Here is a 12,663-nt window from a genome sequence, read left to right as displayed (position 1 = left end):
AATCAATCGAATTAAATTAATTTGAAAATTCAGTTTGATTTTTTATTAATTTTGATTATTTCGGTTCGGTTGGATTTTGATCAGAAAAAAATTAAAAAAATCAAACTGAACCGATTAGTGATAATAATATATTATTTTCAATAATATGGAGAGATTAGATCATATTAAAATTATTAAAATTAAAATATTTTAAATAAATTTTAAAATAATAAAAATAAATGGTAAAAAATAAAAAAAAAATTATTAAAAATTGAAACCGATCAAACGGAATCGAATCAAATTGAATTAGACCAATTTAATTTGATTCAATTTTTTATCAAAATCGATTCGATTTGATTTTTATAAAAACTAAAATTTCAATTTTTAGTTTCAATTTTAAACCGAACCGACTGAAATGTGCACTCTAATAAGACGAGAAGATTGAGAAAAGAAGAAAAGGGCAAAAATATGGGGGACAGAAATCGATTGGTGTGCACAATAGTGTTCTTCCTTTTAGTTATAAGGTATTGTCTGTTTCTAAAATTGGGTCGTTGTTGGTAGCTTTGATTGTGGTTTCTTTACTCTTCGAGGCAGAAAAACCATCAGTTTTGGCTTCTGTTTGACGACCTCATTTTCGTCGAACACATTGGCGATTTTTATTTAGTTTTTTGCTTTCTCATTTACAAGTCTCGTGGTATCCATGTAAAGGCTTCTTTAGACCTACTTTTAATTGGTTTATTTCTCTTTTCTCAAGAGACTTCTTACCGATGTGACTTCGGTATGTTGAGACTGTATAGTTACGTCCGGTGACCACCACGCTCGCCGGTGAAGATAGAATCGTCAACTCTATCGTCATCTCCTCCTCGGATATGCTAGTGTTTTCTATCTTAAAGAAGTTTTAAAAATACTTTGTCATGGACTTTTTCTGTCTTGATATTGTTTGCATGTTGCTTTTTTGTTGGTGTGTTGAGTCTTTTTAGTTTTTTCAGGTTGTTTGTATTGCCGCTAATATGGCCGATGATGTCTCTTATTGCTGAATTCCAAGCCGAGTAGGCTGTGCGGTGGATCAGTGGCTGATTATTTGGTTCTGTATTTAATTGTTTTTTTTTTTTAATTTGGTTTGTTTGTTTGATTTTATTTTTTTGAGTTGTTTTAATCGAGCTTTATCGAGTGTTTTCATTTGTATTTCTCTTAGTCTTTTGACTTTGCATCATATACCTCTTCAGTCTTTTGGACCTTAACAAAAATTTAAAAAACAGATTAATTTAAGGAATTTGCGTTTTCATTTTGGTGGTGTGTGAGTGGAGAATTTTTTTCGTTCTAGGACACATGGAGAATATAAATATGTAAGTTTGCTTTAATTAGAAAAAAAAATTCCTACATTGTAGGCCCCAATATGTATCAAGTCTTAGAGGATTTTATTTTCTAATTATCTTGTTTCTTATTTTTTTCTCTTCAGATTTCTTGCTTGCTTAATAAAATATATTCAGAAAATAATATTAAATTTCTATTATAAAATTATTATTTAATTTTTAAATATAAAAAAAATTAACTAATTGAGCTATTAATTTTTAAAAGTAAATTAAAACCTTCCAATAATTTTGATAATCTATTAAAAGGCTCATGCTGCTAACTTGAAAATGATTACTTTTAGCACAAAAGATTAGAGAACAATTTTTTTTTTTAAATTACTCTTCTAAAATTACTTTTTAACATAAAAAGGTTTAGGTACTTTACATATTAATTTTACGCCTTTCTAAAAAAATTCAATAGATATTTTAAAAATTATATAAAAATTTTAATATATTTTTAAAAGTTAAGAGGCTTATAAATTATTTTTTCAATATCATACAGATTAGATAATAATTTTTATTTTTATTTGTAAGCAGGAAAAGAATATTGAGAACTACATAAACTCACAGCTTTGAACCCTCTTGTACATGAAAGGGATGGATTCGCCACAATCTCAATATAAACTGCCCAAATTGCTGCAAAGAATAAGATAAATTATTTTACATATGAATCTTTAAATTACAAAATAACATTAAATCATCACCGCGATTATCAATTTAATGCCATAATCTAATCAGGAAAAGAAAAAAAAAAAAAAAGAAACGGCATGCATGCATTTCAAAATACTTTATGGAGAAGAAAAAGGCATATAGAATTTGTCAGATAAAGTAGTTCCTTATCTGTGATATATAGAATCCACTTTTCAGAAAGATAACTTAGAATATGATTCATGCAAGTGGGAAAAAAGAAAAAAAAAAAAAAAGAAAAAAAAACCTGGAGTAGCTTATAAATAAGCTTGCTTCCATGGATTCAAATCAATAGCAAGTTCAATAGAACTACAAACTCAATACCTGCTTTAATCCCCTCACTACTTGAAAATCATGTCTTACTCTATCCAATACTCCCAAGAATACAACATCACTCCTTTTCATTACCCAAACCATCAGCCAACGAATGAGGAGAAGCCCTCAATGTGTAATGACAAGCCTGCAGCTGGTGGTTTCTTTGGATCATCTCCTGCTGTTCCCCAAGATGTTTGGTTTCCAAGCAATCCAACTCCTCCACCACCACGTTCATATCATATTCCCTCCAATCCCCTCCGTACCAACAATTACAAAAGTGCTCCTGTTCCCCTGACTGAAGACCAAGTGAGGCAAATTTTCATGAAGTTCGACCTGAATGGAGACAATGTTCTTAGCAGGGAAGAGATCAGACAAGCTTTCAATTATCTTGGTGCTATGTTCCCTGCTCAAAAGGCCCGTCAAGGGATCAAATTTGCTGATGCTAATGGAGATGGTGTTGTGGACATGTCCGAGATGGAAGATCTCGTCAAGTATGCTTATAATCTTGGGTATGTTGTTAGGTAAAGAGTTGGATGTTTCTAATGAGGGGAATCCAACTAAATAAATGGTGCTCTTGCCACCTCAATAATTAACATGTATGCTTATAAGCTTCCTGCTATGTTTTCCCCTCATGGGTTTATATACCTATACAATGTTTGTGGTATTTTAAGTTTTAACTCTGTCTGTGATTCTTACAATATCCTAAACCATATCAATAACTCAAATTTTTTTGCATTTGGTGTATGTGTATCATGACAACAGGAGCAAAAGAAAAACAAACAAATCCAAACCCAAAAAAAAAAGAAGCTATAGCCAGCACCAACCCATTAAAAAGGCAACTATAAGGCATAGAATACAGTAGCGATAAGTTACCAAGAACTAGTGGAAAGCCACGAAGTCTTCATATCTATTTACACCTTGCTTATCAAGAGAGCCAGCTATGGATTTTCCATTCCGCAAAGTATGACAAAACTTAACCTTAGGCAACAAAGATAATGAAGAAGCATTGGAGTTTGCCAGAAAGATGCCATGGTGAGCTATCTAGATTTTGTGCCAAAGAAATTGCAGCTATAGAATAGGATTCTACTAAGAAATGAGAACCGATATGGGGGTGAAAAGAGGTTGAGCATAGCAGTTCCAAGGCCTTTGCTATTTCTTTGAATTCTGTAGCATTATAGGCATCAATACCTATTGGGCAAGAGAAAATGCAGAGAAAATGTTCCAAATGATCTCTTAGGATGCCTCCAAGGACACACATTATCATTTGCCATATTTCTTTATCAGCTTTACAACGTTGTAAAATAGCTTGTTTAGAGGTTGTAAGATCACGAACTTTCGTAAAACTTTCGAATAGATCTACAGAAAATTAATCTCAAAGAGTTTTGGGCTAGCCAAACCAAAGACATTAGCATTCCAGGACTTGAGCTTCAGTATCAGGAATCTGTTTAGCAGATGTTGAAGATTTGCCGCTTCTTCAATCTTATACAGACAAGATTTGGTTGAAAATACTCAGAAATAAAAGAGCCTCCGAGCTAGTAAAACTCAAGGATTTACAGATTCCATCTCATAAGCATTTACAGATTCCTTATAAAATACTCGTTAGTATTTTATAAGGAATTTATTTATCATGATTAAGCATTTTAAACCTAATATGAGGTATGCTGTTAAAAATCCTAAATTTATTGGATTGTTTGTAAATTATTTTTTATTAATTTAATTAAAATAATTTCAATTTTTTGGTTTATGAAATTCTCAAAACGAACAAAAGAATGAAATGAACTTCCAAATTTTTTATAATTAACTATGATGAGGAATTTAAACTCAAATTTTCTAAGTGGTCAGAAGAATACTCATATACGTATTTGATTTTCGTATGCAACTTCATACATGAATATTGCCATGATTTTATCTAATTTTCATTATTATATTTAACTTTTCAAAAAAAAAAATCCATATTTAAGATGAGAATAAAAGCTCCCTCCATGAAACAGGAAAAAAAGGCTCATAGATGCCTGTAGTGAGTTATATATTGAAAATTGAAAATATATAAAAGGAAAAATATTTATTTAGAAGTAATTTAATTAGTGCACTCCCAGACTTAATCTGATGTTAAGTGCATTCGGTTAAACCTGATAAATCTCATGTTCGAATCCCCATCCCCATTTCAAAAAAAAAAAAAGTAATTTAATTAGTGCAGTAATGTAGGTAAGTTAGATTCCAAAATTGAATGAAATAAAATGAAAAATTATTATAAATTTTTAAATTTTTAGAAATTTATTAATTTATTTATATTTAAAAATTATTTATTAAAATATTTTATATTTGTAAAATTTATTTTTTTAATTTTTTTATTAAAAAGAATTACCGGCTGTCTTGGATATTAATAATATATAAAACACCTAAGATTAAAACACGTGTATGTTCTCATAGTACTTTTACTAAATTACGACCAAATAAATTTTATTAGGAGTGTTCATAGATTTTCTGCAAACTTTCGAAATATTTTCAACTCAAAATTATTATTACCCTCATTTACTAAATTCATCTATAATATTTACTTTCCTTAATTTAGTTTCTCGTGGATCTTTGAGTTATCAAATATTTATATTGTTCAGTTCTATGTTATTTAGTCACCATAATTGATAAATATTTATACAATTTAGTCCATTTAATTAATATTAAAATAAATTGATTAGCAATTCTTTAGGCAGAATGATTAAATTATTTGAGTTTATAAAATGTGAAATATTTTAATTGATTAATTAAAAAAAAAAAAGGAAAAACTAGTAAATTTTAATAAAATCTAGTTAACTGATGGTAATTCTTTTAAATAAAATTAATTAAAACTTTTCAACAAAGTTTCTCCAAATCAGATGGTTGTCTTATTTTCCTCTCTGAAATTAAGCTCAATTTCTTGGACCATTCTGTTGCAACGGTGACTTTCATCCATCCTCAAAAGGGGAAACAAATTGCTTTACTGATAATCCTGCTAAATCTGGAAGTCTTAGATTGTACGACTTTGTTGCCTTGCTTTTGTTTTTGTTTCCTTTTGTGTTTCTTTTAAGGTATTTTTCATCATTAGACGTTGCTAGTTTGTTTAAGATGGATGTATGGAGTTCACTTGCTGATTCTGAGAGCCTCTTTTGATGGTTCTTTTCATGTTAATAAAATTTATAAGTTTTTTAGCTAATAAAAAATTTTAAATTTCATATCAATTTAGAATAAAATCAATATAGCCTTTATAAGAGTTTTAAACACTTCTCCCTCCTTAAACTAATTTTTGGGATAAATTAGGTTTGACCCAAATTGAACATGGTATTAGAGTTTTCCACCGAAATTAAATCTCTCATAAATATGTCATGTTTCAGTGTAGTTTTGGACGTGAGGGGATTCCACATCGATTTAGAATATAGGTGATGTGTCTTTTAGAAGTGTTTTAGACACTTTTATTTTAAGCTAATTTTTAGATAAGTTAGATCGGATTCAAATTTTAAAAAAAAAATTAAAAAAATTTATAAATTAAATTAATATTTATTAAAATTTTTTTAAAAAAAATTAATTTGATCAGATGATAATACTTTCTAGTCTAGTAAAATTAGAAAGTTGAATCGTTTTAATATTTAATTTACTAATTTAATAAATAATTTTAGAATTAATTAATAATGATTTTTGTAATCATTATTTAAATATTTTTCTCATTTAAAAAATTTATTTCTTAAATTATTGAATTTTTTTCATGAGATTGTTTAGAAATTGTTTTTTTTTTAATTTATAAGTGTATATATTTTCATTGGTTATTATTATAAAAACTTAAAAATTTCTAATTCTATGTATTGGAATTTTTTAAATATCGATTATAACCAAATTTATAAAATAATACTTTGAAATATAAATATGCTAAATTTATATTTGTAATTTCAATTTATTAATAATTTTTAAAAATTAATTAAAATATCTATAAAATTTTAAAAATTTTATTAATTAATTTATATTATAAAAAAATTTAAATATTTTTAATATTAAATAGTTAATAAATATTTTTATAAAAATGAGACCTACGGATCATATTTTTTTTAAATAATTAAAACTAATAAAATAATTAATTAATAAATTTTTTAAACTCTAAAAAATCATAATATATTATTCAGAATCAATATAATAAGTTAATGAGTTTTTTTAATGTCACAAAAAATATATAGTAAATTTTTTTAAATTTAAGTGAAAATTTTTTATTAATTCTCAATAAAAATAATAAATAATACTCTTATTAAAAAATATCACATATCACTCGTTTAAGAAAAATATATAGCTTACTTTGTATTGAGAGATAAATTGTCTCCTAAATTTAGGAATATTTGCATTTTCATTTTGGTGGTGGAGAATTTTTATGTTGTAGGACACGTGGAGAATCTATACTATGTGAGTTTGCTTTAATAAAAAAAAAAAAAAAAAAGAAAAGGCATATAGAATTTGCCAAAAAGTAGTTCCACTTTTCGCAAAGATAACTTAGAATATTATTCATGCAAGTGGGGAAAAAAAAACAAAACTACGAACTCCTTATAAATAAGCGTTGCTTCCATGGGTTCAAATCCATCGCAAGTTAAATAAAACTACGAACTCAACCACTTGAAAATCATGGCTTACTCTATGCAATACTCCCGAGAATACAACATCACTCCTTATCATTACCCAAACCATCAGCCAACGAATGAGGAGAAGCCCTCAATGTGTGATGACAAGCCTGCAGCTGTTGGTTTCTGGGGATCATCTCCTGCTGTTCCCCAAGATGTTTGGTTTCCAAGCAATCCAACTCCTCCACCACCACGTTCATATTATGTTCCCTCCAATCCCTTCCGTACCAACAACTACAAAAGTGCTCCTGTTCCCCTGACTGAAGACCAAGTGAGGCAAATTTTCATGAAGTTCGACCTGAACGGAGACAATGTTCTTAGCAGGGAAGAGATTAGACAAGCTTTCAATTATCTCGGTGCCATGTTCCCTGCTCAAAAGGCCCGTCAAGGGATCAAACTTGCTGATGCTAATGGAGATGGAGTTGTGGACATGTCAGAGATGGAAGATCTCGTCAAATATGCTTACAACCTTGGATATGTTGTTAGGTAAAGAGTTCGATGATTCTAATGAGGGGAATCCAACTAAATAAATGGTGCTCTTAATTGCGATCTAAATAATTAACCTTTTTTTTTTTTTTTTTTTCTGTTTGTGTTGTAACACCATAGGAGGATTATAATCTTCCTGCTACGTTTTCCCTCATGGATACATAAAATTATATATTTTATGTTTTAAGTATTAATGGTGTGTGCCATTCTTACATCACAAATCATATAAATAATTGGAAATTGCTTGAAGGTTAAATTTTCAAAAAATTAAAAAAATAAATAAATTTTATTTTAAATTTTTATATTTGACAAAACCAATAATATATGAATTCACTTCTCTTGATCCGTATAAGAATTTTTTTTTTTTTTATGGATTTGATCAGAATAATTGCAAATCAAATTTATTTTATTATTTTAATTTTTCCTACCAGAATAATTGATTAAAAATCTTCCTATCAGAATAATTTCCATCGGCTATACCAGCTCTAATTTTAAACTTTGATTTGAATTGTAATCAGTTGCCTATCAAATATCAATTTATGTATTTAGGAATGGATTCACCACAATCTCAATATCAACGGCCCAAATTGCTGCAAAGAATAAGATACCAACCTATCAAGCGGACAATATGATCACTAATTATATTTTACACAATTTTATTGATTAAAGATATAAAATTTTAAAGTTTGATTAAATTATGTGATATCTTCATATTTTCAAATATATATAAAAAAATGCTCTTGATATATTAAAGATTTATAATATATAAAAATATCATTTTTAAATAATATTAATAATTTGAGAATCACAATTATTCTATAAAAAAATAAAAACAAAAATTATATGTATATAACATATAAAAGTATAGGCATGTATAATAAATAGATTTTCAAATATTGTAATTTGCCTAATAATAATTACTATTTATTATAGCATAACTGACATATATATATATAATTAGGTAACTAATAAAATCAAAATATAAACTAATTAAATAACCATTTAATAAAAAAAAAAGAAAACTTAATGAAATTAAATAATATTATGTATGTTTTTTTAATATTTAAATACACTACGAAAAGGAATAAGACTCGAAATCTAAAATTTTGAAATCAAGTCATCTATTTTTTAGCCAATTAAACTAGACAATTTAACCTTGGTTATATAATTTTAAAATAAATTTATAGTATTCTTCTTCTTATTTTTTCTTTTACTGATTCACTGTTCCAATTATTAGTCTAATCAGTTCTACAATTGGTGGGAGTAGTATTCGATTTAAATTAAAAAAATTAATCGAATTAAATTAATTTGAAAATTCGATTTAATTTTTTTTATTTATTTTAGTTTAATTTAGCTTTTAATTTTAAAATTTTCAATTATTTTTATTCGATTTAATTTTAATCAGAAAAGAATTTAAAAAATCGAACCGAACGAATTAATATTAATAGTATATTATTGAAAAAGATCAAATTATATTAAAGTTAAAATATTTTAATTAAAATTTTAATTATTAAAAATAAAGTATAAAAATTAAAAAAATATATTAAAAATTCATACTGATCAAATTAAATTGAATTGAGCTGAATCAAAGTGATTCAGTCCAATTTAATTTCTAATTAAAATCAATTCGATTCGATTTAATTTATATAAATATTAAAATTTTAATTTTTAATATATTTAATTCAGTTTGATTTTAAATTGAACCGATTAAATGCTACCTTCTAATCGGATCACTTGGTTTTAAAGGATGAATGATGGTAAGATTTTGCTTTGCTTAAAAAAACAAAGGTAAATATAGTTTTCAGAATAATATGTAAAACCGACTAGTCAAAGGCGTGGGCACATCTGTGACGTCAAAAATGCTTTGAAGATGATGTTGGCCAACTGACCTAAGAATATTTTGCTACTTTATTTTATTATATGCCAAACTCTCATTTCATGTGATTAAGAAAGATGAGCAAATCTATATTCATTACTTTTCAATAATGCTATAATTCAAATTTAATATCATACTTAAATCTTATAATTTATACTTATAAATAAAAAAAAAATCACTTTTACATATCTCTGATGTTAATATACATATCATTTTACTTTTAAAATTCAACATATTAATTCATATATTTTGATTCTGTTAAACTGAAAGTACTTTTGTTAAAATAATTTTTTATTAATTTAATAAAATTAAAATATAAAAAATAAATTATTTATTTTTAAAAAATTGAAATATATATAAGTGTTAATTGCAACATAATTACTCAGCTAACTAAAATGAATTGTAATAATTTATAGCATAAAAATGATTAAATAAGGAGGTCCAAGATGGAATGAATTTGAAGGCATAAATCTTTATTCTTCATTATCAATTTGATAATGATATCTATCATGTGAGTCCTGTAACATATTCTCCACTTCGTATTGTCATGTTAAACTGTCCTTTGCATATCAGTTCATTATTTATTTATCTTAAGTTTTATAATTAAAAAAAAAATAAAAAATATCTTATAATTTTATAAGAATTTTCATTTTAGAGTCTATGATTCAATTTTATATTTAAATAGTATTTTATAACATTGTGTACAATTTTTATATTCATACTGATATGAAATCTAATTTAAATTTAACCGCAGCATATTTAATAACATAAAAAAGAGATTCCCACTTGAAGGAAAGATTTAATTATTCCTGGTAAGATAAGTTAGAACATTATTCATTCAAGTGGAAAAAAAAAAAAAAAAAAACACCCTGAAGCAGCTTATAAATAAGATTGCTTTCATGGATTCAAATCCATCCCAAGTTCAAACAAAACTTCAAACTCAAAACCTGCTCCAGTTATTATCCTCGCCACTTGAAAATCATGTACTACGATCGCTGCTATACCCAAGACTATAACGTTGTTCCTTATCCTTCTCCATACAATCAGCCAATGTATGAAGAAAAGCCGCCAATCTATTATGACAGGTCTCAGTCTTTCTGGGGACCACCTCCACCTCCTCCTCCTCCTCCACAAGGTGTTTGGTTTGCAAACAATCCACCACCACCACCGCCACCGGCACCACGTCAATATCATATGGCGGTGAATCCCTTCCGTGTGAACAAATACAAAGATGCTCCTGTTCCCTTCACTGAAGAACAAGTGAGGCAAGTTTTCATGAAGTTCGATTTAAATGGAGACAATGTTCTTAGCAGAGAAGAGATCAGACAAGCTTTCAATTATCTTGGAGCTATGTTCCCTGCTTATAGGGCCCGTCAAGGGATCAAATTTTCTGATGCTAATGGAGATGGAGTTATCGACATGTCAGAGATTGATGATCTCGTCAAATATGCTTACAACCTTGGGTTTAATGTTAGGTAAATTTTTTCTTTGTCAAAAAGAAAAAGTTTGAAGTTTCTAATCACTGGAAATGGGAGGAATAAATAAATGGTGTTCTTGCCATCCTCAATAATTAACATGTAATGTAATTTCCACCTTTTTTTTTTTTTTTTTCTTTTGGGTTTTTTTGGTTTCTGTGTGTGTAAAACCATGGGAGGATTATAATCTTCCTGCTGTGATTTCCCCTTATTATATGAACCTAATGTGTGCCTTATACAAGTAATTGATATATATTCTCCTGTTTAATTTTATGACTAAAATTATATATAATTCAATTAAATTATGAATAAAATTTATTTGAAATAAATTTCATTATTTAATTTAATATAACTTAAAAATGTAGAATTCAATTTAATTTTACATAATTTTTGTTTGATTTAATTTTAGAATTGAAATTTATTTACTCTCTAAATTACCCTAAGAATAAAGTGTATATATATATAATTTTTTATTATAAAAAAAATTATTCATAATAAATTTATTATAATAGTAATAATAAATAAAAATATAAATTTATTAATAATATATTGATAAAATAAAAATAAATTAATATGAGAGTTGATATCAAAATATATTCAGAGAATTTGAAGGTTCAAGGTAGACGACTGATTATGTAATACTATTATTTTTATTTAATGTTTATAAAATAATAGTAAAATTAAAAATATAATTATTTATTAAAATAAATTTTAATCATTTATTGTAATCATCAATATTTTTTAATTATTTATTAATTTTTAACTATTTATTTAATCAACTAATAAAATAAATGATAATAGAAAGAAAAATTTTTATTATGAACATGTTAGTTTATAAAATATTATTATATAATATTTCAAATTTTATCAAAATTTGAAAGAATTAATTTTTTAATTATAACCAATTCCATAAAATTGAATTCTTAATACTAATTTTAATATCTCTTCAAACTAGAAACATAAAATATAAAATTTAATTAAATTTTACAAAATTTTAAGAATTAAAATTGAAACAAACTTAATATTAGTTTTAATGATAAATATAATGAATATTATATTATGCCTCCAATTAGAAGGCTCCAATGAATATTTTTTAACATTATTTTATATAAAATAGTTGCACAATAAATAAGATCAAGAAATATAATACATTTTAATATTAAAATAATTTATAAATTAATAAATAATATATAGTGGTTATAAATTAATATAAATTTTTTATTAAAAGTTATAAATTATAAATTTTATAGACAATAAATATATGCTGATAATTTTTAGTCATGATTTTATCTAATTTCCGTTATTATATTTAACTAAAATTCCATATTCTTTTGGTCTGTTTTTAAGATGAGAATAAATTAAAGCTCCCACTACATGAGACAGGGAAAAAGAAAAAAAAAAAAAAAAAGAATAGTTCTGATTGTATATGTGTGTCCGAGATTGTGCAGAATAAGTTATTTATATTGAATTTGAAAAATACATAAAGAAAAAAAAAATTATTTAAAATTAATTTAACTAAAACTTTTAAATATGTATCATTATAAAAAACGGACTATCCGTTAGACGGAAAATTTGATCGCTGATAGTCTAAAATCCGCACCTAACACTTTCGGCGATGATTTTCTATAAATTAAAATTCGTCACTTAAAATTTTATCGCTAATATGTAACAGATTTTTAACAATTTAAAATATATCAAAAATATTTGCAACAGAATTTTGACTGATTATTCCATCAAAAAATATTAGTGATAAATTTTATTCATCATTAAATTCATCAAAAAATCTAAATTCATCCGATAATCAATCTATCGCTAATCTGTCAGAAATAATTAAAGACGAAAAATTACTATTGAAAATAGAA

At 25.9% G+C, this 12,663-nt stretch overlaps 1 protein-coding gene across 1 annotated transcript; it reads left to right on the top strand.

The window, feature by feature from the left end:
• The first annotated feature begins 6,968 nt into the window (after nt 1–6,968).
• LOC110612640 (calmodulin-like protein 4) lies at nt 6,969–7,454 on the top strand. Its single transcript, XM_021753416.1, has one exon. The coding sequence runs from the start codon at nt 6,969–6,971 to the stop codon at nt 7,452–7,454; it is 486 nt and encodes a 161-aa protein (XP_021609108.1).
• The last annotated feature ends 5,209 nt before the right edge of the window (nt 7,455–12,663 follow it).

The sequence above is a fragment of the Manihot esculenta genome, chromosome 4 (genome assembly GCF_001659605.2).
Source record: "Manihot esculenta cultivar AM560-2 chromosome 4, M.esculenta_v8, whole genome shotgun sequence".
In the NCBI taxonomy this organism is placed as follows: Eukaryota; Viridiplantae; Streptophyta; class Magnoliopsida; order Malpighiales; family Euphorbiaceae; genus Manihot; species Manihot esculenta.
This window is presented reverse-complemented; position numbering and strand designations above follow the sequence as displayed.